Genomic DNA, 27,943 nt, shown 5'->3' with positions numbered 1-27,943 from the left:
CCCCCTCCTGGGAACTACATCTGTGCGGCAGGACGCTCTCTACATGTTAGAGACTTTAAGGAGGTGTGAATTACTGGGCGTGCCGCAATGCATACTGGGAAATGTAGTTCTTACATGAACGAGCGCCGCAAACCAGGAAGTGAATGAGAGAACAGAAACTAGAACGCCGGAGGTGATATAGATGAAGGAATTTAATAGGTATTTACTCGTTTTTTAACAGAATCATTACACTATTCTGTCTGTCTACCTTGCAGACATTAATTTTAGCCAAAACATTTTTTCCTTTACAACTCCTTTAATTGGGGCACAGGTTCACTTTAAAAAAGGTTGTGTTTAGTCCTTTCCATAATAAGAAAAGAAAATCCATCCAAATTCAATATTCATTCTTTTTATTAAAAAAAGGCAGAATGTGACTTACCTTGCCATTCTGCGGGGCAAAGGCATGATGGATCAGTGATGTTGGGGTTCTCATGACAAGTTCCTCCATTAAGACAGGTCTCAGGAGAACACAGCTGAACAGGAATTTCACAATTTAACCCTACAGAAAAACAAAAGTAAGATTTTTGCACACTCTAAAACAGTAAAGCAGTTTGTACCAGAAAACTGAAGGTCTGCACACCAATGAAATCAATGCGATAAAAACCAACAATACTCCTGTCACATGCACATGCTGTCATAGGCCCAACCCTAATGCTGCGTACACACCAGGGCTGGACTGGGACAAAAATTTGGCCCTGGACTTCATCCAGACTGGCCCACTTTGACAGGTCTCTCCCATGGCGGCCGGAAAACTCCCACACCCCCCCTGGCCACCCAAGCCCCCTCTCTCCCTTCACTAGCCAGTGGCGAAGCTATACATTATTTCACCCGGGGAAAAAAATCAGTTTGGTGCCCCCAATTATGGAACAAGATTAGGCAGAAGTGAGAAACTCCCAGGCCATAGCTGTTGAGTCAGCTGTCTGTCCCCTTCCCCATGCTCCTCTGTCGTCCCCCCTGCTTCTCTGGTCCTCCCCCTGCTTCTCTATTCTCCCCAGGTTGAGCGCTGCAGGGAGGGAGAGGAGGTGAGAGCGCTGCGGGAAGGGAGGGACAGAGGAGCGGAGGGGGGCGGCGGTCTGCTGTCACTGAAGCCGGCCCACTGAGCCAACGGCCCACCGGGAAACTCCCTGTAGTCCCAATGGCCAGTCCATCCCTGGTACACACAATCGGAAATTCCGACAAGAAAAGTCCGATGTGAGCTTTTGGTCGGAAATTACGACCCTGTGTAGGCTCCATCGGAATTTTTCTGTCGGAATGTCCGCCAAGAAAAATTTGAGAGCTGGTGTTCCAATTTTCCGAATCAATCGGAATCAATCCGATTGATTGAATTTTTTTCTGACGGATGTTGGCTTAAGCTTGTCTTGCATACACACGGTCACACAAATGTTGTCGTAAATTCCGAACATCAAGAACGCGGTGACGTACAACACTACGACGAGCTGAGAAAAATGAAGTTCAATAGCCAGTGCAGCTCTTCTGCTTGATTTCGAGCATGCGTTGAATTTTGTACACATGCTCGGGAAATTTCCGACAACAATTTTGTTGTCAGAAAATTTGAAAATCAGCTCTCAAATTTTTGTTGGCGGAAATTCCAACAGAAAATGTCCGATGCAGCCTACACACAGTCGGAATTTCCGACAACAAGCTCCCATCAAACATTTGTTATTGGAAATTTCAAGCGCGTGTACGCGGCATTACTGTAAACCAGCTAAAGATAGGATAAGTTTGGTCTCTTATGAATCATTTATGATGACGTTGATAGTATACTATGGGGTTACTAAAACTGGAGAGTATAAAATCAGGTGCACTTCTTCATAGAAACCAATCAACTTCCAGGTTTTATTGTCAAAACTTAATTGAACAAGCTGGAGTTAGAAGCTGATTGGCTACCATGCAGAGCTGCACCCGATTCTGTGTGCTCCAGTTTTAGTATATCTCCCCTTATGGGTCATCATTCAAAGAAGACCAACTTTTCTCAAACTTTTGAACCCACAGCTTGGTCAATAGACTGTGAAAAGTCTTAAATAATAAAATGAAGAATGTGGAGTACCTAGACTATTTGAATCTTAGGGCAGATATTTTTTAACACTTTCGATATACAACAATAACAAATTAATAGCAGACAGTCACCCCAAATGACCCCTTACATTGGTATTCTATGGGATTGTTTTCAATTTTTATTGGTGGTCAGTGTAAATGGGAAACAAAATCACCAATGAACACTGCTGAAAGAACCCTTAACAACCCCAGGAGGAAAGCTTGAGAAGGTTGGTTGAGAAAAGATGGTAGAACGGCATTAGGTGATCAGTCTGCTGCTCTGACCACAAACAATTTTGGTACCTGTGAATCCTGCTTGGCATGAGCAGTTATATCCATCTGGGTGAGGATGGCATATTCCCCCGTTCTCACAATGAAGAGTGGTGCACTCATTAATGGGGATATCACAAGATGACCCTGTCCACCCTACATCACAGACACACTGAGAACTGCAAGAGAAGCAAAAGAATAATATTAAGGAGGGATCACAAAATTGCATTTGCTTGAAAACAGTCAAACCCCCCCCCCCCCCCAATTATTAATTGTTCATCTGATGTGCATGATGTGACTCATTCTAGGCAACAAGAAAGCCTGGGGAATGCCCAGGAAAAACCCAAGCCTACTTACCGACCAGCTCGCAGACATCCAATCAACCTGTCTTATGCTGCGTACACACGATCGGTCAAACCGATGAGAACAGTCTGATGGACCGTTTTCATCAGACCAAACCGATCGTGTGTAGGCCCCATCGGTTATTTATCCATAGGTTAAAAAATAGCAATCTTGTTTTAAATTTAACCGATGGATACCTAACCGATAGAAAAAAAAAACGATCGTTAGTGGGCACGTCCATCGGTTAAAAATCCACGCATGCTCAGAATCAAGTCGATGCATGCTTGGAAGCACTGAACTTCGTTTTTTTCAGCACGTCGTTGTGTTTTACGTCACCGCGTTCTGACGCGATTGTTTTTTTAACTGATGGTGTGTAGGCACGACTGACCATCAGTCAGCTTCATCGGCTAACCAATGAAAACAGTCCATCAGACCGTTTTCATCGGATGGACCGATCGTGTGTACAGGGCTTAACAGTATGTGTTAAAAAACAGGGGTTTAGTCCGCACGCATTTGCAAACGCATGCGTGAGCCACAGAGCCGCGCCATGGCACCCCGGAATCTGTGGTTCTAACGCTCAACTATGAGTGTCCCCACAATGGAGGTACATGCATTCTGCGTGCGGACTAAACCCTTGTTTTTAACGCATACTGTTAGACAGTTTAATTGGTTGTCAGTAAGTAGGCTTGGGTTTTTCCTGGGCATTCCCCAGGCTTTGTTGTTATCTGTTTTAGCCTTCCAATGCTGCTTACTGCGATGGCCAGCTATAGATGAGGGCGGTGGACAAGTTTGTTTTTCATATCACATTGGCGTTTGTATTGGTCCAGCAACGCACCAACACCTTTGCAGCCATTGTGCTACATGCTGGGTGTTTGGTGTGCTCCTGTACCTTTAAGAAGGGATGGGCTCCCCTTCAGTCCACCTGTCCTCATCTATCCATCAGAATGCATGTGCCTCCATTGTGGGGACACTCATAGTATAGCATTAGGACCACAGATTCCAGGGTGCCGTGGCATGGCTCTGCATCTGTGGCTCACGCATGTGTTTGCAAATGCGTGCAGACTAAACTCATTCTAGACAGTCTTATTATTACTGCCTTCAAAGCAATATTCTGGTGTATCTCAAATGTCAGAATGGAAATATCAGCAACTCTGCTATATTATGGGTTAAAAAATGATATGCTGTATATGTTGGCAGTTTACATCATAATACACAAATTCTCTATTGATTGTATCAGATTCATGGTATCGATGTTAGAATAAAAAAAAAGGGATTTTTAATACAGCTTACCTGTAAAATCCTTTTCTTGGAGTACATCACGGGACACAGAGCGGCATATTCATTACTATATGGGTTATATGGAGTACCTTCAGGTGTTGACACTGGCAATCTTCAAACAGGAAATGCCCCTCCCTATATAACCCCCTCCCATAGGAGGAGTACCTCAGTTTTGTAGCAAGCAGTATGCCTCCCAAAATGGTCCTCAAAAAAGAAGGGTGGGAGCTCTGTGTCCCGTGATGTACTCCAAGAAAAAGATTTTACAGGTAAGCTGTATTAAAAATCTCTTTTTCTTTATCGTACATCACGGGACACAGAGCGGCATTCATTACTATATGGGATGTCCCAAAGCAATGCTTACAATGAGGGGAGGGAGAACATCTCCAAGACAAAAGGATTTAATTTAGAGATATACTCAAATCATAATAAATCCAACTTAGTTGAGAAAAATAAATTTTTTAAATTTAACTCGAACAAGAGGAGCCCCCGGAATCCGAGGGTCTCAAACTGCAGCCTGCAGCACTGCCTGCCCGAAGGCAGTATCAGTATTCCTTCTTACGTCCAACTTGTAGAATTTTGTAAACGTGTGGACAGAAGACCAGGTTGCCGCCTTGCAAACTTGAGCCATAGAGATCTGGTGGTGTGCTGCCCAGGAGGCGCCCATGGCTCTAGTAGAATGAGCCTTTAATGATACTGGAGGAGGCAACCCTTTCAAGCCGTAGGCCTGAGTGATTAATTGCTTAATCCACCTAGAAATGGTGGACTTTGCAGCTGCCTGCCCCTTCTTGGGCCCATCCGGTAGAATGAACAGCACATCTGTCTTCCGGATCTTCTTTGTAGCTTTAAGATAGGCCTTCATGGCCCTGACAATATCCAAGGTATGCAGCAACCCTTCCTTTCTGGAAGTAGGTTTAGGGAAGAAGGATGGTAATACCAAATCCTGGTTCAAATGAAAACTGGATATGACCTTCGGAAGGAAGGAAGGATGAGGGCGGAGAACGACCCTGTCCTTATGAAAAACAAGATATGGTTCCTTACAGGATAAGGCTGCCAGCTCCGAAACTCTTCTTGCGGAAACTATGGCAACCAAAAATACTAACTTCCTTGTCAGTAGAACCAAAGGAATATCAGCCAACGGCTCCAAACGGTTGTTTCTGTAAACTTGACAGAACAAGATTTAAATCCCACGGACAAAGCGGGGATTTAACTGGAGGTCTAATACGTAAGACCCCTTGAAGGAAGGTCTTAACCAGCGAGTGGGTGGCCAGCGGCCGCTGAAACCACACTGACAGAGCAGAAATCTGTCCTTTGATTGTGCTTAATGCCAATCCTTTATCCACTCCTAGCTGGAGAAAACTTAATACTCTATCGATGGTAAATTTGCGAGAAAGCCATCGCTTGGACTCACACCAGCCTACATAGGCCTTCCAGACCCTGTAATAAATCACCCTAGAGACCGGTTTCCTGGCTCTGATTAGGGTAGAGATTACTTTCTGAGACAGACCTCTACCCCTGAGAATCAGGGATTCAGCTTCCAGGCCGTCAAATTTAGATGCCGTAAGGCAGGGTGGAGGATCGGACCTTGCGATAGCAGGTCTGGCCGTAGAGGAAGAGTCCAAGGGTCTCCCACTACCATCCTTAAGATTAGTGAGTACCATGCCCTTCTGGGCCATGCTGGAGCTACCAGGATGACTGGTATGTGCTCCACCCGGATCCTGCGCAGCAGGCGGGGTAGTAACTGGAGCGGGGGAAACGCATAAAGAAGTTTGAACTGATGCCAAGGGCAAACCAACGCATCGGTTCCGCAGGCCATCGGATCCCTTGAGCGGGACATGAACCTGTCTAGTTTCTTGTTGAGTCTCGATGCCATGATATCCACGTCCGGCACTCCCCATCTTTGGCAGAGTGCTTGAAAGACTAGTGGATGCAGAGACCATTCCCCCGGCCATAGAGTCTGGCGGCTTAAGAAGTCCGCCTGAAAGTTGTCCACTCCTGGAATGAATATTGCCGATATGCAGGGCACATGAGCCTCTGCCCATAGAAGAATCAAGCTCACCTCTCTCTGAGCGGCTTGACTCCTGGTTCCCCCTTGGTGATTTATGTGTGCCACGGCCGTGGCATTGTCTGATTGAATTCTCACCGGGAACCCCTGCAATTTTGAGGTCCAAGCCCTGAGGGCTAGTCGAGCAGCTCTGAGCTCCAAGATGTTGATGGGCAACTGCTTCTCTGGCTTTGCCCAAGTACCTTGGCGAGTGCAACCATCCAAAATTGCTCCCCAGCCCGTCAGGCTGGCGTCTGTGGTCACTATCTTCCAAGCCACTGGGCTGAAAGACCACCCCTTCAGTAGATTCTGAAGGTCTAACCACCAACACAGACTTTGTCGGACTCTTGATGAGAGCGGCAACGGGATATCCAAGGCCTGTGGCCTTCTGCTCCATGCTGACAGGATGGCTGCCTGTAGGATGCGAGTGTGGCTCTGGGCGTATGGTACCGCCTCGAATGTGGCCACCATCTTGCCTAGTAACCTCATACATAGGCGAATAGTCGGTTCTTTCTTGCTTAGAACCAGTAGGATTAATTCCTTGATGGCTTTTACCTTCCTCAGAGGTAGGAACACTCCTTGTTGTTCTGTGTCTAATCTCATGCCGAGATATTCCAACTGCTTTGTGGGCTGGAAAGCTGACTTTTCTCGATTTAGGACCCAGCCGAACCTCTCGAGGTATTGGACCGTGAGGGCCACTGCTCGCTCCAAGCCGGGAGACGAGTGATCTATGACTAGGAGGTCGTCCAGGTATGCTAGGATCGTGACCCCTTGGATCCTTAGTTTGGCTAGGATTGGAGCTAGGACCTTCGTGAACACCCGGGGGGCCGTAGCCAACCCGAAGGGAAGCGCCACGAATTGGAAGTGACGCGAAGCCACCATGAAGCGTAGATATCTTTGATGTGGCTGATAAATTGGAACATGAAGGTAGGCATCCTTTATGTCTATGGACGCCATGAAGTCGTCCTTCTGGAGTGTGGCAGCTGCTGACCGCACGGATTCCATCCGAAATGAGCGGATCTTTAGATATGCATTTACCATCTTTAGGTCCAAAATTGGCCTGACATCTCCATTGGATTTTGGGATGATGAATAGGTTGGAGTAGAAACCCAGCCCCTGTTCCAGGACTGGTACCTCTACTATTACTTCCTGGGAAAGTAGATGATCTAATGCCGATCTTAATGCGGCTCCCTTTTCCGGATCGTTTGGAATCCTCGACTTCTGGAAATGAGGAGGAGGAAACCTTAGGAAATCTAATTTGTAGCCTGTGGCCACGGAAGACCGTACCCACTCGTCGGGAATGCTGGCTTCCCAAATCTCTGAAAAGAGTCGCAGCCTTCCCCCCACCTTCGTGGGTGGGGGCGCCCCTTCATAAGGTTGGCTTGGGGGCTGGTTTTGCTGGTTTGCGAAACCACTGCCTTTTGCCTCTAACAGCCTGTCCTTGTGATCTGCTGTTGAAGCCGAAGTTTGCTTTTGCAGGAGGCCGTCGATACTGCTTGGCATTAGAGGGCCCCTGCCCAGGGGAATACTGTCGTTTAAACGCAGGTCCCTGAACCTTCTTCTTAGTTGGCAAGAGAGTACTCTTGCCGTTTGAAATGGTCTGAATGTATTTATCTAGGTCTTCTCCGAAGAGTCGTCCTCCATGGAAGGGGAACCCTACCAGGAGCTTCTTGCATGGGGGCTCAGCCTCCCAGCTTTTTAACCATAAGAGTCTTCTCATATGGATAAGGGATAACGATAAACGTGACGCTTGCTGGATAGAATCCTTGATTGCGTCTACCGTAAAACATATGGCCTTAGGGACATCCGAAAATTTTTCTGCCTGCTGGGCCGGAATAAGTTTAAGCATCTGCTTAAATTGATCCGATAATGCTTGAGCGACCCCAATCGCAGCCACAGCTGGCTGTACTACTGCCCCTGCAGTAGTGAAGGAGTTCTTAAGTAGTGCTTCCAAGCGCTTATCAACTGGATCCTTGAACACCTGTATGTTTTCTACAGGGCATGTTAACGATCTGTTAACACATGAGATGGCTGCGTCCACTGCAGGAGTAGCCCATCTTTTGGAAAAATTTTCTTCCATAGGATATAGGACAGAGAACCTTTTAGGTGGTAAGAAGATCTTATCTGGCTTGTTCCAATCTTGGAACAAAATTCCCTCTAATAGAGGATGGATCGGAAACACAGCATTGCTTTGAGGCGCCCTCAGTGAGCCCAAAGCTGACACCGTCGATACCTGGAGATCTGGTACTGGCAAGTTGAATGTCCTATGGACCAAGTTCGACAATCCTTGAATCCACCAGCTCTCCCTCAGGGAGACTGCCCCAGACTCCTCTGTATCCGGGTCTTCGATCCCTGAACCTACTTGGTCCGTGTCCAAGAGGTCGTCCAATTCCCCTGAGGAAAGGACCTCCTCTTCTGAGGGTCCGCGCTCGGGCGACGGAGATCTATTCCGCTTACTGCCCCGCATAGCTGCGGATATCATTTTTCCCATGCTTTTCTGCATCTCTTTTAAAGAGGTGAGTAATACCTCCTCCGTGACCATCTTAGGGTTGGACTGACCCGCGTCAGCTCCAGCCCCAGATCCCGATGGCCCCAAGGCTCCCTGTAGGGAAAACAGCGGCATACCATGGTACAATACCGAGGTACACCTGCTACCTATTGGTATTTGGAACTATAAAAGTTAATTGTCCAAACACCTGTTTGGGGGATAAAAAAATGCTTCCTCTCCCCTAGATGACTTTTTTTTTTTTTTTTTTTTTTTTTTTTTCGTTTTTGTTTCAAATCCAGGAAAGAAAAAACATTCTGTCCCCCTGAGTAGTATTGCAAAGAAAAACTATGAGATGGAAAAGAAACAGCCTATTTCTAGGCTTGACAAAACAGTCCTCTGAAGACTGCAATATCCTTTCTGGCCACTGTGTGTCCTCGGCGCCCCGTGCTGCCGCTCTGGTCTTTCTCCTCAGTTCCAAAGTATTGATGGAACAAACAAGGAAGGGCCGCCCCTTCCTTTAAGCCACTGACCCGCCCTTCCCCCCCAGCAACCTCAAACAGGAAATGCCCCTCCCGACAGGGGGAGGGGGGGGGGATTTTGGGAGGAAGGGACCTCTCTGTTCCAGCAAACTGCAGCCTGCAGCCTGGAACCATGAGGAGGTCAGCGTTTTGCCTGCTTGCAGGCTCTGAGGAGGAAGACTGAATGGAGCATCGCCTGGAGGCCTGCAGGTAAGCAAAGCTCTCTGACACACACATATATTTTTATATAACACAGGCCCCACTCAATGCTTTTCCAACACTACAAGGGAGGTCACATCTTATGGGGAATAATACATAGAGAGCCATCCTATCTTTATGATATGTGACTAGTTTGCCAGATGCAGTGCATAACTTTAGGCATGTCCCCTGTGACCCCCCAGAAAAAAACCTGCTAAGAACCAAGTTCCGCAAGTTTTCCCCTCACTTACCTGCTCCATGCCGCAGGACTTTGCCAAGCAAGAGGCCCAATCTTCCCCCATCTCCGTGGGGATGTCTAGACCTTCAGGCCCTGGGTTCCTATGAAGGATCCACTGTCCTGGGCCCATATAGCACCCTGGCAACAGAAAACTTTAGGTACCCAAAGGTTTCTAAGTTCTGGGCCCAGGGTCCAGCTCTCTAAAAAGAAAAGCATTATGGGCTATACCCCAAGGGTTTGGGGTCCGGTTACTGACCACTTTAGCGCTGAGGCTTTTTTGGACAGAACCGGTAGCTCACCTAATCCCAAGGATGCGGAGGCAAGCTAAACCATGACTAACACCTAAGACACTGGCGTAAAAACTGAGGTACTCCTCCTATGGGAGGGGGTTATATAGGGAGGGGCATTTCCTGTTTGAGATTGCCAGTGTCTACACCTGAAGGTACTCCATATAACCCATATAGTAATGAATGCCGCTCTGTGTCCCGTGATGTACGATAAAGAAAAAATATTTTTTTAAATGTTTTACATGTATTGGTGGCCCACTTTGAGTCAAGGTCTACCAATAGTAGACATTTTGTAGGTTTAATGGGCAATGCAGCACTACTTTTTTCTGTTCATTTCTCCTGCAAACAAAAATATGGCCACCACAAATCATGGAGTCCTTCATGAATTATCTAAGGCAAGTGTGTCCAACCTCATGACCTTCCTGGTCCACACTGGAAGAAGAGGAATCGTCTTGGACCACCTATAAAATACATTAAAGGGGTTGTAAAGGTTCATGTTTTTTCACCTTAATGCAGTCTATGCAGTCTGATGAAAGTCCCACGTCGTGAACAAGCAGGCTTCTTGACCGGGCTTTTCGGCTCTTCTCGGCTTATTGATTGACAGCAGCGCAGCCATTGGCTCCCGCTGTTGTCAATCAAACCATTGACACAACGCGCTGGGGGCGGGGTCGAGTGATACAGTCGGCGGCTATAGCTGCCAGCTGTATTACGGGAGCGTGCCTGCAAGCTAACCCTCTTGGGAGAAAGCTTCCCATGAAGTGGATTAGCTGATGCGGGGAGGAGCCGAAACAGTCGCCGAGGGGACCCCAGAGGACCAGGATCGGGGCCACTTTGTGCAAAACGAGCGGCACAGTGGAGGTAAGTAAAACATGTTATTTAGAAAAAAAAAACATTTAACCTTTACAACCCCTTTAACAATAAGGATAGCTGATGAGCAGAAAATGTTGGGCAGATCACAAGTTAACGATCACTATTATACAGTAGACAATGTACTTACAGTGTATATCAGTAATAAAACTTAATTTAAAAATATATATTTATATATATATATATATATATATATATATATATATATATATATATATATATATATATATATATTATAAAAGTAAAAGAGGGAAACATAAAACTAGTGCATTATTTGACACTGTTTTTGATGAACTAATGCATCAATATCTGGCTTGATGGATGGAGTAGCAATTCTTAATAAATTATCAAGGTGCTTCTCAGATATTTTGGTTCTAATTTTGCCCTTCATATGCTCCATACTTGAAAATAGTGTCTTAAAAATATAGAAGCTGACGAAAACTGATGACATGGATAAGGCGTGATTGGGAAAAGTGGGATATTTTTGGAAAATAAAACTTATAAAAAGTCCAGTAAAGAAACATTGCCCAATTTTTCCTCATGTTTTGCAAAGTGTAAAAGCATTTTTATAAAAAAAATCAACATATCTAAGTAAGTTTACGATTTTGCGTTGGGCCGCTTTCATAGCCATCGTGGGCCACAGGGTGGATTAACCACTGCTACATATTATAGTTCTATGGCATATAACAAATGGGTTGATTCATAAAGCAATGGTGTGGACTTTTAGCGGACATACTGGTGATTTACATAAAAATGCTCCCCCATCCCACTACTAATCTACCCCCCCTGGATGCAGGTGCAGTGTGGGGTAAAACCCAAGATCAGTTTGCATTATATGATTTCTGTTATAAATGGGCGCCATATAGTTTTTGTAATTATATTATAAAGGAATTAAAAAATTGCAAAAATTTTACTAATTATAATTACATCACTGTACTGATTTCAATACATATGGCAAACAAAAGTCTATTTATCTGTTTGATGTTAGTTTTTGAGGGAATATTCACAAAACAAAACTACCTTCCCTTTTGTTGGGCCCATAGCTGAAAATAAAAATCTTTGTCGGGGACGTGGAACAATCCTGGTCTTCTCAAGAGCATCTATCGCTCCTGCTCCTCATTCCAGCATCCTGGTTTTGACCATGGCATTCTCCTTGTCTGTCTGTCCACCTGCAAGGTGATTAATGTGGCCAGCCTCTGGGCGGAGACCAAACCTGATTTAAGCCAGCCAAACCTTCAGTCTCATGCTTGTGATAGAATGTGTAATACCTGATCAAGCTACCCGTTTGTCTGCTCTGCTTTGCTAGATAGGATTAGACTGTTGATGACATCAGATCAGGTATCAACTATTCTCTTAAAGCGGAGGTTCACCCCAAAAAAAAAATGTTAACATTAGATTCAGCCGAGTTGTCAGAATGACAATCGGCTGTTTTTTTTTTATTTTATCCCCGTACATACCGTATTTTCACCGCCGCTTCCGGGTATGTCTTCTGCGGGACTGGGCGTTCCAAATTGGTTGACAGGCTTCCGACCGTCGCATACTGCGCGTCACAAGTTGCCGAAAGAACCCGAACGTCGGTGCGCAGGCCCTGTATAGAGCCGACTCGCAGTCCGGCTTCTTTCAGCAACTCGTGACGCGCTGTATGCGATGGTCGGAAGGCCGTCAATCAATTAGGAACGCCCAGTCCCGCAGAAGACATACCCGGAAGCGGCGGTGAAAATACGGTATGTACGGGGATAAAATAAAATAAAACAGCCGATTGTGATTCTGACAACTCGGCTGAATCTAATGTTAAAACATTTTTTTTGGGTGAACCCCCGCTTTAACTCTGGTTGCTTTTGACTTTGGATTTTGTCCATGACTATTCTGAACCTTGCCTGTTTGCCAACCGCAAGTACCCGTTTGCTTTACTCAGTTTGCGCATGTCCTGGTGTGGTAGCCAGGCACTATAGCATTGTGTATATGATCTGGGGGCAACTGAGTACCAGTAGGCCTGCTTGCCTTATGGGAAAAAGGGCTGCTATAGGTGGAGAACATAGAAGCCAGCTATAGTGTCTGACTACCTGCTTTAGGGGTAAGCGTGACAGGTCTTCACTGAATCCCACCTTTGATCCTGTAACTTTCCGGCCTCACCTGTTGTTCTGTATCTGACTGCTGCCATGAAGGCATGTTGTATTGATGAAGGTGGTATTCTCCAAGGTACACTGGGGAAGGACTGTTCCTGGTGGGCAGGAACACTGAAAACCATCATCCAAATCCTGGCAGGTGCCTCCATTCTGGCATGGTCCGGACCTGCACTGACTAATGTCTGTTTCACAATGGGAGCCTGAAAAGAAAATGTAATTCACTGAGAACAGAATTAAGACATCAGTTAATTAAAATTCACAACTATGGTAAGTAAGGGTAATGCTTAAAGCGGAGTTCACTTCACGAATTTCACTTTTTAAATATAAATACCGCTGTAATACACAAGCTTAATGTATTCTAGTAAAGTTAGTCTGTAAACTAAGGTCCGTTTTGTTAGGTTGTTACAGCATTTAGACACTTTATAAAACAGAAATTGACTGGGGCCATCTTAAGTGTGGGCATCATGAAGCCAGACTGTATGACTTCCTGGATTTCAGCCTTGCAGATCTCGCACATGCTCAGTGCTGCACAAGCAGTGTCAGATCAGGTTTCAGCACCTGTGCTGTCCAAGTCACATGATTCTTTGAGACCGGGGAGTGCACAGACTCCTGGAAAGTTACACCCACTACATTCCCAGGAGTCTGTGCGGTGTAGGTTAGGAAGCATTAAGCACCTAGGTGCAAGAAGTGGGAAGATTAACTATTCTGCCTAGCAACAACACTTTGAAGGCATCTAAAAAAAAAAAAAAAAAATTCGTAAAGGACTAATGAAATTTTTTTTAAACTACTGATGTAATGTTATATTTATGGGTGGAACTCCACTTTAAAGGCTCTAAAAAAGGAAGCCTTAAGAAAAATAAAATACCTGACCTGAGCATCTCATTAACTGTAATGCCCCAGTTTACTTCCAGCTTTAAGTAAAAGGGAAGATACATATCTAAATGATCTTACCTGCCAAAAAATGCAATTCAACATCCTGGTCAAACGGCACTGCCAGGATCTGACCTCCCCTTTCTCTCCTGAAGCTAAGCAACACAGCTTGGTTTAGGGCCCTTTCACACTACTTCCTTAAATGTCCACTTGCTCAGCAGGGATCGCTCCGTTGATCCCCGCTGAGACGGCATATGACAGGGCGGTCCCTGTACACTGTGTACACGTTTTTCGGGTTGTAAAAAATGATCGTGTGTGGGCTTTAACGACGTGAAAAACCCGCGCATGCTCAGAAGCAAGTTATGAGACGGGAGCGCTCGTTCTGTTAAAACTACCGTTCGTAATGGAGTAAGCACAATTATCACGCTGTAACAGACAGAAAAGCGTGAATCGTCTTTTACTAACACGGAATCCGCTAAAGCAGCCCAAAGGGTGGCGTCATCCGCATGGAACTTCCCCTTTTTAGTGCCGTCGTACGTGTTGTATGTCACCGCGCTTTGCTAGAGCATTTTTTTTTAACGATCGTGTGTAGGCAAGGCCGTTTTAATGATGAAGTTGAAAAAAACATCGTTTTTTCTAGAGCCTGAAAAACGTAATTTTTTACAACCCGAAAAATGATCGTGTGTACGCGGCATTAGAGTTTTTTCACCTTTCCACAAATCTGGCCTTTACCATTTTCTAGACATGTGCACAGAATTTTTTTTCGTTTTTTTTTGTTCTGTTTCGTATCGTTCCGTAGGTTCGTTCCCGTTCGTTTTTCGTAAGACGCCCGTTTTCCTGTTCGTTCCCGTTCGTTTTCCGTACGACGCGATTTTTTCGTATTCCGATCGTTTCGTATTTTGGTTACCGTTTTATTTTCGTACATGCGGGATGGTTCGTTATTCTGTTTAATTCATGTTCGTTACTTGTTAGACAATAATTTTCGTGAATTTTCGTTATTTTGTACTTTCGTAAATATATTGCGGGATTCGCGGCACTTTCAACACGCAGGTCATCCATATTAACTATTGTTAAGCCCCATACACTTGGTCAGACTTTTTTAACAACAAACATAAAAACGATCGTTTTACCGAACGTTCGTTCGTTTTTAAACTCCATCAGAAAACCATTTTTGGGTTCCAGGTTCAAAAGTCTAGCCAACTGATCTCTCCCTTCAGACGAAAATCCACAGAAAAGTTTATTTGGCTCTTCTGTACTACTGTACTCGGCACAAAAGAGAAGCTGCTTCACTAACTAACTACACTCACTGCCCATTCAAAAAAACGAAAATGACATCTTATAACAAAAGATTTGCATTCTGTATTTTGAAACCAAATTACGAACAGAAAAAAGGAATTCAGAATACAGAATACAAATCTTTTGTTATAGATGTCATATGAACATACGACTGAAAATCAAAATACGAACAGAACAAGGATTCAAACAAAATAAAGAATGCAAGTCTTTTGTTATAGATGTCACATTCGTTCTTTTGCCGTTTTCGTTTTGTCGTATTTTCGTCGGATCGTTCGTTCGTATTTGCGGTTGTTCGTTATGCGACTCATTCGTAATCCCGTCGTTTTCGTATTTTGGTGCTTAAATTTTTTCGTATGTACACATTATTCTGCGGGTACGAAAATGAACATTTTCGTACGAAAATAACATTCGTACGAACGGGAATGCACATATCTACCATTTTCCTTCCACTTCACAATAACAGTATGTGCCACTTAGTCTTGGTATATCATAGTGTACTCCAAACTGCGGTCCGGGGGCCAGATGTGGACCTTTGCTTGCTTTTATCTGGCCCCTGGAGCACTATTTTATCCAATAATACCAACAATGGGGCATAATTCCCTCTATTGACAGCAATGATGGGATACAATTCCTTCCACTGCCACCAATGACGGGGCACAATTCATCTCATGACACCAATAATGGGGCATTATTTCTCCCAATGACACCAATAATGGGGCACAGTTCCTCCCAATGACACCAATGATGGGACACAACTTCTCTCAATGACACCAAAAATGGTACAAAATTCCTCCCAATGACACCAATGATGGGGCACAATTCCTCCCACTGACACCAAAGATGGGGCATCGTTTTTCCCCACTGACTTCGGGACCTTGTCTACTCTAAATGGCCACAGTCCGGCCCTCCTGAAGTCCGAAGCATGGTAAATCGGCCCTTTGTTTGGAAAGTTTTTCCTCTACCCCCGGCATCCCCCACTGTAGAGTCCCCTGTTCCCATCACTGAAGTGTCCTTTTTTCCCTGCACCCCCCTCAATGAAGTGGCCTCTGTACCCCCATAGTACCCTCTGTCCCCTACACCCCCCACTCTAGTGTTATCTGTCCCCTGCACCCCCCATGATAGTGCCCAGCTATGCAGCCTCACATATGCCCAGTAATGCAGCTACACCAGTGCCCAGCAATGCAGCCTCACCAGTGCCCAACAATGCACCCCTCCACCGTAGTGTCCTCTGTCCCCTGCACCCCCACTGTAGTGTCCCTTTTCCCCTGCACCCCCCTCACTGTAGTGTCCTCTGTACCCCCATAGTGCCCTCTGTCCCCTGCACCCCCCACTGTAGTGTTCTCTGTCCCCTGCACCCCACCCTTCTGTAGTATCATTGGTCCCCTGCACCCCACCCCACTGTAGTATCCTCTGCCCCCTGCAACCCACCTGTATTGTTCTGTCACCTGCATCCCCCATTGTAGTGTCCCCTGCACCCCCCACTGTAGTGTTCTCTGTCCCCTGCACCCCACCCTTCTGTAGTATCATTGGTCCCCTGCACCCCACCCCACTGTAGTATCCTCTGCCCCCTGCAACCCACCTGTATTGTTCTGTCACCTGCATCCCCCATTGTAGTGTCCTCTGCACCCCCCACTTTAGTGTTCTCTGTCCCCTGCACCCCCCACTGTAGTGTCATCTGTCCTCTGCACCCCCCCCCCCCACCGTAGTGTTCTCTGTCCCCTGCCCCCCCCCTCACTGTAGAGTCCTCTGTCCCCTGCACCCCCCACTGCAGTGTCCTCTGTCCCCTGCACCCCACCCCACCCCACAAACACATGCTGTGTAGGTAAAACTCTCCTACCTTACACAGCAAGCAGAGCAGCGGAGATTGGCATCACAAGGCTGGAACTACTGAAGTTAACTTTTCACATTAAATTGCTGGTGATTGGTTGCGAGGATTGCCCGGCAACCAATCACCTGCTGTTTACAGTAAAAAGTTAACTGCAGCAGTTCCCGCTCCCATCCAGCCCTGTGATACTGGCCGCAGGTCGGGTTCTCGCATTCAGCTTTGACGGGCCGGTCGCAGCCCACGGGCCGTGGATTCGTGACTACTGCCCTAGAGACTCGGGGCTATACCCCAGAAGCCACCCCCTAGTGACGCCACTGCCAATAAAATACATTTATATTTTTGGTTGTAACATGACAAAATGTAGAAAATTTCAAAGGATATGAATACCTTTTCAAGGCACTGTATGTATAATGTAAGTGTTAGTATATGTACATTTGTTTTTTTATCTTGCACTTATTCATGAAATAGTCATTTGTTGTTTTTGAGATTTAAAGAGGCAGTGCACCAAATAGTTTTTCTCACAATAAAAAGGACTAGCAGTATAAAGGCCTACAGTAAATTTATTCCACTGATATGGAATCCAGTCAAGATACACAAAATACATTATTTTCTTATGTTACCTGAATACCCAGGATCACAAAAACACTGAAATGAGTTCACCAGGTCAATGCAACGTCCGTGAATGCATGGGTCACTACTGCACTCATTAATATTCGTGTCACATGTGGCACCTGGAGAAACAACAAAACGTAATATTGTTACAATTTATGTGTTTAATAAAGTTAAAGAAAGATATCTAATCTTATACAATTTAACAATACTGGTCAAAAAAGAGAACCTATTGGAAAAAAAGCTTTACATATCTTTTTCTTTTTGTTTTTTCATTGTCAGTTTTATCCTTTCATGAACCCCCCCCCCCCCCCCCATAAAATAATAGGGCTAAGAAGGGACAGGTTCAAGATAGTATAGGCAAGCTTCCATCACCATCAAGAGCCCTTTTTAGATTGTAAGTTCTAACAAGCAGAGCCCTCTGATTGCTTCTGTATTGAATTGTATTGTAACTGTACTGTTTGCCGTAACGTTGTGAATCACTACGCAAACTGTTGTCACTATATAAATGCTGTCTAATAATAATAATAATAATAATAATAATATAAAGCCTATTGCATCCTTAACCACTTGCCGCCCGCCATATAGCAAAATGACAGCGGCAAAGTGGTTGCGATATCCTGACTGGACGCCATATGACGTTGGCAGGATATCAAGCTGCTGCGCACCCCCGGGGGCGCACATAGCGGCGATCGGTGTTGTGGTGTGTCAGTCTGACAAACTGCAACCCCGATCTAGTTAAAGAATCTCCGACGGAGACTCTTTACCGCGTGATCAGCTGTGTCCAATCACGGCTAATCATGATGTAACCAGGAAGAGCCGTTGATCGGCTTTTCCTCACTCGCATCTGACAGACACGAGTAGAGGAGAGCCGATCGACTGCTCTCTTGACAGGGGGGTCTGTGCTCAGATCCCGCTCAGGATCACCAGGGAAGCCGCCTAGGACCACCAGGATGGCCACCCCACTGGACCACCGGGTATGCCCCCCTTAGACCACCAGGGAATGCCAATCTGTGCCCAGGCAGCTGCCAATCAGTGCCACCCACGATGCCTACCAGTGCCATCTACCAGTGCCGCAAATCAGTGCCCATCAGTGCCACTTATCAGTGCCCACCGGTGCAGCCCATCAGTGCCACTTATCAGTGCCCACAGGTGCAGCCTATCAGTGCCGCCTATCAGTACCAACTATATGTGATGTACAACACTACGACGGGCCGAGAAAAATTAAGTTCAATGGGCCATATTCTCAAATACTTTACGCCTGCGTATCAGCAGATACGCAGACGTAAGTCCGATCCTATGTTTAAGTGTATTCTCAAACTGAGATACACTTAAACATGCCTAAGATACGACGGCCTGCGCCGTTGTATCTTAGGCTGCAATATTTACGCTGACCGCTAGGTGGCGGTCAGCGTAGAATATGCAAATGACTAGTCACGCCGATTCTCTAACGTACGCTTGCCCGCCGTAGTGTTTTAACGTCGTTTCCGTAAGCGATACGCGGCGTAAAGATAAAGATGCCCCCTAGGTGGCGTACTCAATGTTAAGTATGGCCGTCGATCCCGCGTCGAAATTTGAAAATTTAACGTCGTTTGCGTAAGTCGTCCGTGAATGGCGCTGGACGCCATTTACGTTACAGTCAAAACAAATGACGTCCGTGAGACGTCATTTAGCGAAATGCACGTCGGGTAATTTACCCGACGGAGGATGCGCATTACGATTGGCGCGGGAGCGCGCCTAATTTAAATGATCCACGCCCCCTACCAGGATCATTTAAATTAGGAGGGCTTGCGCGGGTGGACTTTACGCGACGCCGCCGCAAGTTTACAGGTAAGTGGTTTGGGAATCAGGCACTTGCCACTTAAACTTGCGGCGGCGTAACGTAAAGGACATACGTTCCGCCGCCCTTAGATATTTAAGAATATGCCCCAATGATTCCGAGCATGCATTGAATTGATTCCGAGCATGCGTAGGGTTTTTGTGAGTCGGAATTGCATACAGACGATCGGAATTTCCGACAAGAACTTTTGTTGTTGGAAAAATTGAGAGCCAGCTCTCAAACACTTGTTGTCGGAAATTCCGACAGCAAATGTCCGATGGAGCATACACACGGTCGGATTTTCCGACCAAAAGCTCACATCGAACATTTGTTGCTGGAAATTTCGACCATATGTATGCGCAATTAAGCCCCATACACACGGTAGGACTTTTTGACAACAAACTTCAAAATGAGCAAGTTTTCTAAAAAATCCGACCGTGGGTACGCTCCATCGGACAAACTTTTTCGTTTTTTATCGGACAAAAGTTTGCTCTGCAAACGGACAAACTTTTCGGCAACAAAAGTCCTACGGTGCAAAGTCCTATCGTGTGTACAGAAATCCATCGGACTTTTGTCCGAATTACAAACACGCATGCCCAGAACCAATGTTAAAATTAACCAACAATAGCAGAAGTTGACCAAAGGGTGGCGGTAAAGAGCAGAAAAACCACGTGATGTTGGGAAAGTTTTGGGAAAGTTTGCAGAAAAGTCCTGCCGTGTGTATGCTATGGGTGTGCCCGGCCAACTCCCTTCGGACAAAAATCCACGGAAAAGTTTGTTTGAAGTCCGACCGTGTGTACGAGGCTTAAGATTAGTTTTGAAGTTTCCTCCAGTTAGTTTGAGGTCATTTGCCTGTGTTCTTGATTTTGGTTTCATATTGAAATAACTGCCTTCCTGAATCTTATTCACCCCCTTGATGCATTTAAGGCGCGGTTCACACCGTAGCCGCATGAGGCTCACAGCAGGGGTCCGGTTCGGCTGGTTCACCGTTTCAGGTCCGATTTCAGCTCAAATTTTGGGCTGAAATCGAACCTGAAAAGCACCAAAAAAGGCACACGTTTTTCCGGCACACCGCACCGGACCCGATGCGGAGATATGTGAACCGCCTCCATAGAGAGCCAGTCACATTCTCCTGCTATGCGAATTGAATGCCGAGAAACACGCATCCAATTCGCATAGGTGTGAACCCGGCCTAAAGGTTTCAATCATGTCTCCACTTTCCCTATAGAAACACCCAACAAAGAAAATGCCAATAATGGAGCACCAGAATAATGTCCTCCATTGAGTTCATTCCCACAGGCACAAAATCCAGAAAAAGATACAACATATACATTGCTATTTTCATGTTACCTGAATAGCCGGGATCACAAATACATTGGAATGAGTTCACCAGGTCAATGCAATGTCCATAACCGCAGGGGTCACTATTGCACTCATTAATATTTGTGTCACACGTGGTACCTGTGGCGACAACAGAATGGAATATTTTTACAATTTACATGATTAATAAAATAGAAGAGACCAAGTTACAATTTTACACAATTTTCTAACATTACTGGTCAAGAAGAAAACATAACAAAGGCGTCAAGACCGCTTACATATTACAATGGCGAAGAAAGTTTTTTCAGACCTTATGAATAACAATTTACATTTCAATTAAACTTTATATTTAACCACTTAAGCCCCGGACCAATATGCTGCTAAATGCCCAAAGGCGTTTTTACAATTCGGCACTGCGTCGCTTTAACTAACAATTGCGCGGTTGTGCGAAGTGGCTCCCAAACAAAATTGACGTCCTTTTTTCCCCACAAATAGAGCTTTCTTTTGGTGGTATTTGATCACCTCTGCAGTTTTTATTTTTTGCGCTATAAACAAAAATAGAGCGACAATTTTGAAAAAAATGCAATATTTTTTACTTTTTGCTGTAATAAATATCCCCCAAAAACATATATAAAATTAATTTTTTTCCTCAGTTTAGGCCGATACGTATTCTTCTACCTATTTTTGGTAAAAAAAATCGCAATAAGCGTTTATCGATTGGTTTGCGCAACATTTATAGCATTTACAAAATAGGGGATATTTTTATTGCATTTTTATTAATTATTTTGTTTTTACTACTAATGGTGGCGATCAGCGATTTTTTTTCGTTACTGCGACATTATGGCGGACACTTCGGACAATTTTGACACATTTTTGGGACTATTGTCATTTTCACAGCAAAAAATGCATTTAAATTGCATTCTTTATTGTGAAAATGACAGTTGCAGTTTAACCACAGGGGGCGCTGAACGTTTTAGGGTTCACCTAGTGTGTGTTTACAACAGTAGGGGGGTGTGGCTGTAGGTCTGACGTCATCGATTGTGTCTCCCTATAAAGGGGATGACACGATCGATGCGCCGCCACAGTGAAGCACGGGGAAGCCGTGTTTACATACGGCTCTAAAAGGGAGAAAGAAAGGCGCACCAGCCTCGTGTACTACCGTTTGGCAAATTTTAATGAAATAATAAAATAATGAAAACTACTCACAAACAAAGAATGATAAAAGGCTTGTCAAACGATAATTGAAATACCCCTCAAACTGGCTCAGCAGCAACGCACCTCGCCACCCCCCCCCCTACATTCTGGAGTGTGGTTTGAGGGGTATTTCAATTATCGTTTGACAAGCCTTTTATCATTCTTTGTTTGTGAGTAGTTTTCATTATTTTATTATTTCATTAAAATTTGCCAAACGGTAGTACACGAGGCTGGTGCGCCTTTCTTTCTCCCTTTTTGTCTTCTATCAGGATTCCCCCATCCATGAAGGGCAGCAAGGCCTCTGTTACTACGGGTTTTTTTGACATCTAAGGAGAACTGTATGTAGACACTTGACCAATTATCAAGGATCCCACTTGTGCGCAGGAGTTTGTGTTTTTTGTTACATACGGCTCTCCCCGTTCTTCAGCTCCGGGGAACGATCGCGATGGAGCAGCTATAAACGAATAGCCGCGCCGTCGTCCCGGATCGCTCCCGAGGGAATCCGCCCGCCGCACGCAGCGGTAAGGGTCCCGATCGGACCCCCGACCCGCGGAAAGGCAAGGACGTATATATACGTCCTTCTGCCTGTCCGTGCCATTGTGCGGACGTTAATAGTCGTAAAATCGCAGTGTTTTACCGCTATTTTAACGCTCCGCTATAGGCGTTTTTGGTGTGAAAGGGCTCTTAAAGAAGAAGTAAACCCTGTCGCCGTCTTTCTCCGTGGCAGCGAGCATCCATTCTTCACCCCTCTTCTTCCGGGGGGCCGCAAAGATTTCCGGAAATACCCGAGCTAAGAGTCGGCACTATACGGCGCCTGCGCCTGCCGTGTAGAGCTGACTGCGCAGGCGCCGTATAGTGCTGACTCGCAGCTCGGCTCTTTCCCGACGTCTGGTGACGCGCGTTGTGCGACAGGTCACCTGTTTCACAAGACGTCAATCATCGAAAGGAAGGATAGGAACGCCCAGTCACGCAGTCATCGGAACCCGGAAGCCCTGGACAACATCAGGATATAAAGGTATGTACCAAGAAAACTGCCAAAATGTATTGTCCTTAATATGCTGGATCTGCTAGATGCAATTTAATTTTTTTTTTTTTGGGTGAAGATACAAAATAATTGACACAATACCATGGGATCTTCAGCATCCAGGAAGTTTATTGGTTCATAAAATTATATTGCAGTTATTTCAAAGGTGCCTTGATAAACTCTTCATATCCATGCATACTTGCTTATATTATCAAATGTATTGGGACGCCTGCCTTTACACGCACATAACCTTTTAATGGCATCCCAGTCTTAGTCCGTAGGGTTCAATATTGAATTGGCCCCCCCTTTGCAGCTATAACAGCTTCAACTCTCCTGGGAAGGCCGTCCACAAGGTTTAGGAGTGTGTCTATGGGAATGTTTGACCATTTGAGGTCAGGCACTGATGACGACGAGAAGGCCTGGCTCGCAGTCTCTGCTCTAATTCATCACAAAGCTTGTCTATCGGGTTGAGGTCAGGACTCTGTGTAGGCCAGTCAAGTTCCTCTACCTTCAAATTCGCTCATCCATGTCTTTATGGACCTGCTTAAAAGGTGGAACTCCGCTTTAACTGACAAATTGCTGAGGCTGCAAACTCTGGCCTGGGCATCTAGGCACCAAGGACCTCTGGTCACAAATGGGTTTAATAGGAGAACGCCACCAACCCAAGTGAATGAACAAATCTGGTGTTAGGTGTTTCAAATCACAAAAAAATAGCAGGCATCTCTATTACCATTCATTCATCCCCAAAAGTATCTGATTGTGACTCATATATAACTTATTAGTGTATCAATGTTCTTTATCAGTTACATATGTAATAACATACTAATATATAGCTGTATATGCATACACAGCGATTGTTATGGATAAAGTTACCTGAATAGCCGGGATCACAAAGACACTGGAATGAATTCACCAGGTCAGTGCAAAGTCCGTGATTGCAGGGGTCACTGCTGCACTCGTTAATATTTGTGTCACAAGTGGCACCTGCGGAAACAATAGAACATTAAATTGTAGTAGTTAAATAATTTAGATCAGGGCTACTCAACCAGGGTTCCATATAGTGTTGCCATCTGTCCGGGATTCACCCAGACAGTCCAGGTTTTGAGTCATGTGTCCAGGTTTCAGTCCACCTGAAACCCGGACACGTTATTCAGACATGAATGTGGCTTGGAACAGGGCTCGACAAGATGGTGAGGGGGCGCTATGCCTGCCGCATTACTATTCTCTTTGGAGTGCCAGTTAGATCTGTTACAATCATATAATGTTTGCTAAAACAAAAAACATTTACTGTGTGCCGCTAAAGTGATTGGGTTTGGCTTGAAGAAAAAGTGCCAACCCTAGTTCCATAGAACCCTAGGGTTCCTGTAGACTCTACAGGAACCCTAGGGTTTCTAGAGGTTTGTACAAATCATTATTGCTCACTGATTGGTTGCTAGAGATTGCAACAGATAATTACTGTTCACTGATAGGTTACTGCACATCATTACCTCTGTATCAAATTGTGGGTGTGACCAAACTGCACTAACATTGAAGCATTGTTACATTGTTATAGTTCAGGAGTGAACTATATACAGCAGAGTGTGCTACGAACGGAGTGCAAGGTTGTGGAGTGTGCTATTTATGGAGTGCAGTTTTGAGGAGTGTGCTATGTACAAAAGTGCACGGTTGAGGGATGCATTGTGTACAGTGTGGAGGGGTGTGCTATGTGCAAAGTTGATGAAAATCATCCAATGAGGCTTCCCGTTCCTGTGAGAACGGATGCGGCCCTTTGCTTGCCTTTATCCGGCCCTTGGGGCACTATCCCTCCCACTAATACGAGACACTATTCTGCCATCTGACACTGACAATGGAGCGCCATTTCTCCCACTGACACAACTAACAGAGCACTATTACTCCCTATGATACCAGCAATGGGGCACTATTCCTCCCCCTAATACCAGAGGTTCATTAACCACTTAACCCCCGGACCACATTGCTGGTCAAAGACCAGAGCACTTTTTGCGATTCCGCACTGCGTCGCTTTAACAGACAATTATGCGGTTGTGAGACGTGGCTCCCAAACAAAATTGGCGTCCTTTTTTTCCCACAAATAGAGCTTTCTTTTGGTGGTATTTCATCACCTCTGCGGTTTTTAGTTTTTGCGCTATAAACAAAAATAGAGCGACAATTTTGAAAAAATTTATATTTTTTACTTTTTGCTATAATAAATATCCCCCAAAAATATATAAAAAAAGGCCGATATGTATTCTTCTACATATTTTTGGTAAAAAAAAAAATCGCAATAAGCGTTTATTGATTGGTTTGCGCAAAAGTTATAGCGTTTACAAAATAGGGGGTATTTTTATGGCATTTTTATATATTTTTTTTACTAATAATGGCGGTGATCAGCGATTTTTTTCGGTACTGCGACATTATGGCGGACACTTTGGACACTTTTGACACATTTTTGGGACCATTGGCATTTTTATAGCGATCAGTGCTATAAAAATGCATTGCTTACTATTAAAATGCCACTGGCAGTGAAGAGGTTAACACACAGCTCCCGGTCCTCGCTCTGTAATGAGCGATCGCGTATGCCCGGCGGGCACGAGCACGGGAGCACCCCTAGTGGCCTGCGCGAGAGCCGACGTTATACTACGTGCTCTCGCACAGGGGAGCCAACCTGCCGCCGTAAAACAACGGCGGATGGTCGGCAACCAGTTACCAATGATGGCAGGAAAATTTCTACTCCCGCTGACAAAAGTCTGGACCTCCAAGAGTCCGAAGGACAATAAACCGGCCCTTTGTTTAGAATGTTTGGAGACCCCTGCCCTAGAGATTTCCCCTCATTTCCTGTTGTGCCTTCTGAAAAAGGAAGTGAAAGGAAGTCTCCCTAACGGAACACAGAGATCAAGAAAATAAACTGACAATGGTTTAAACCCTACCTAAAAAAAAATACACTTACAATTTTTTAAAACAAGTTTCAGTTCTCCACAGATCCTTTGTCAAGTTGGAAGTGCCCGAGACCTTGGTAAAAGATCCATGGAAAACTCAAAACACCAGTGGGCAACATTTTGTCATTTGGTGATGAAGAAACTGGGTTTGTCGCTCCTCAACCAGTTGAGGATCATTGGTTGTCCAAAGCTTCCTCTTTTGTCAAGTAGATAGAAGGTGTGGAGAATTCCTCACAGGGAAAAATCTAATAAAGCTTTTCCAGAAGTATGGGTATGATAGACCTACAGAGACAAGGGGATCAGTTACCTGTGATGCCAGGCTCACACAAACACTGGAAGCCATTGAGTTGGTCCTGGCAGGTAGCACCATTATGGCATGGTTGACTGATGCACTCATCAATGTTTTCCTCACACAGCTGGCCCGTGAATCCACTTAAGCATTCACAGATAAAGAAACCAGGGTGGTCTACACAGACCCCAGAATGGTGACAGGGCGAGCTGGAACATTCGTCCACATCGGTTTCACATCTTTGGCCCTGAAAACCTGAGAAGGAGACAAGTAATAGATGGTATTAACAAGAAGGTGTACAGAAGTACCGTATTTATTCGAGTATAACGCGCACCCCTAATTTTCATTATTCAGCCATGTCCCCCGTATGTCCAGCCATGTCCCCCGTATGTGCAGCCATGTCCCCCGTATGTGCAGCCATGTCCCCCGTATGTCCAGCCATGTCCCCCGTATGTGCAGCCATGTCCCCTGTATGTCCAGCCATGTCCCCCGTATGTGCAGCCATGTCCCCTGTATGTGCAGCCATGTCCCCCGTATGTGCAGCCATGTCCCCCGTATGTGCAGCCATGTCCCCTGTATGTCCAGCCATGTCCCCCGTATGTGCAGCCATGTCCCCTGTATGTCCAGCCATGTCCCCCGTATGTGCAGCCATGTCCCCTGTATGTCCAGCCATGTCCCCCGTATGTGCAGCCATGTCCCCTGTATATGCAGCCACCTACTGTTAATCACCGCGGCGCGGGAACATTACAGACAGCGTTCGTTTGAACAGCTGTTTTCCCTGCCGCGCATAGGCACTCCCCCTTGCTCGCGATTGGACAGATCCGTCCAAGGGGGAGTGTCTATGCGCGGCGGGGAAAACAGCTATTCAAACGAAAGCTGTCTGTAATGTTCCCCGCGCCGCAGGGATTAACGTTGTAGCGGCGTTGGTGGCGGCAGTAGCGGCGGCGGCGGCGGGAGGGGGGAAGTATTCTAGTATCGGCGGTATTAGCGGGAGTACGAGTACTCCCGCTAATACTCGGTATCGGTCCCGCCACTGTCAACCCACCCCAGTCCTCGTGTATAACGCGCACCCAAAACTTTGATTTTTTTGGGGTATAAAATTTTGCGCGTTATACTCGAATAAATACGGTAAGTCATGCTCTTATTATAATGTATGGGGCAAAATGAAGCCGATATCTATAGCTACCCACCAGGAGTCAAGTCCTGGGGAAAAAAGTGTGGGAACTCCCACCCAAGATCCACTCTCCCACCAAAAAAAAAAAATGATACGCTCATGTGCATAATTACTAAACCGCATCTTTTTTTTTTTTTTTTTCGATCCTCTGTACCTTAGTAATCCTTTATGTTACTGGCCGCTTCCTGTATATGGATTCATCGGGCAGTGTGCGGGTATTCCGTCACTTCCTCGATGCCGCAATGTCTCCTGGGAGCTTTTATCATTGTTCCCAGGAGACATTGCGGAGGTCTGCCGCGAGTTATCGCGGGAACTTTAAGCAAGTTCTTTCTAAATCCAGCGATTAGGATTACTAAGGTTCGCCTGTCCCTGACAGTGACTCGAGCTGGGCATCGCCGCTTAGTGAAGGATTGGCTCGGGCGGCTCGGCTGCTCGAGGCTGCAACGGGAACTGTGTTCCTGCTGTGAAAAAAGTGCAGGGACTCCGTGCCCACGCGTTCCCGCAGGACTTGAGCCCTGCTACCCACTACCAACCTTGCTCTTTTTTGTTGAAGAGGGGGGTCTCTCTAGTGACTCTAGTCACATCTGAGAAATCTGAAGTGAGTTTTCCAATGCGCTCAACATCAAGATTCACATTATAATCAGTGGTGACCAGGGCCGGACTTACCATTGGACTTGACTGGGCTCAAGCCCATGGGCCCTGCCCAATAGGGGGCCCCTTACATTTAAGTTTTTTCAATAATATGCCAGTCATTTAAAGTGGTTGTAATATAAACCCTCTGACACAACAGAGGCACAATAGCCCATAACACAGGCGGCTGATCATTTGCATGACGTCACCGCGCTTGCGCACATTAGCCCCTCT

General features: G+C 45.6%; 1 protein-coding gene across 1 annotated transcript in view; it reads right to left on the bottom strand.

Annotated features, from left to right (window-relative positions):
- Positions 1-27,943, bottom strand: part of NOTCH4 (notch receptor 4) — a 146,301-nt gene that overhangs the window by 50,295 nt on the left and 68,063 nt on the right. The window contains exons 10-16 of the mRNA XM_040323033.1: positions 25,924-26,160; positions 23,557-23,667; positions 20,496-20,606; positions 17,338-17,448; positions 12,734-12,926; positions 2,377-2,522; positions 419-538 (exon numbers count right to left, since the gene is read on the bottom strand). Coding sequence (XP_040178967.1) covers positions 419-538; positions 2,377-2,522; positions 12,734-12,926; positions 17,338-17,448; positions 20,496-20,606; positions 23,557-23,667; positions 25,924-26,160 — 1,029 coding nt within the window. The remainder of the gene's footprint in view (positions 1-418; positions 539-2,376; positions 2,523-12,733; positions 12,927-17,337; positions 17,449-20,495; positions 20,607-23,556; positions 23,668-25,923; positions 26,161-27,943) is intronic.

This window comes from Rana temporaria, chromosome 9, assembly GCF_905171775.1.
Source record: "Rana temporaria chromosome 9, aRanTem1.1, whole genome shotgun sequence".
NCBI classification, from domain to species: Eukaryota; Metazoa; Chordata; class Amphibia; order Anura; family Ranidae; genus Rana; species Rana temporaria.
The sequence above is the reverse complement of the archived record's forward strand: the minus strand, read 5'-3'. Positions and strand labels throughout refer to the sequence as shown.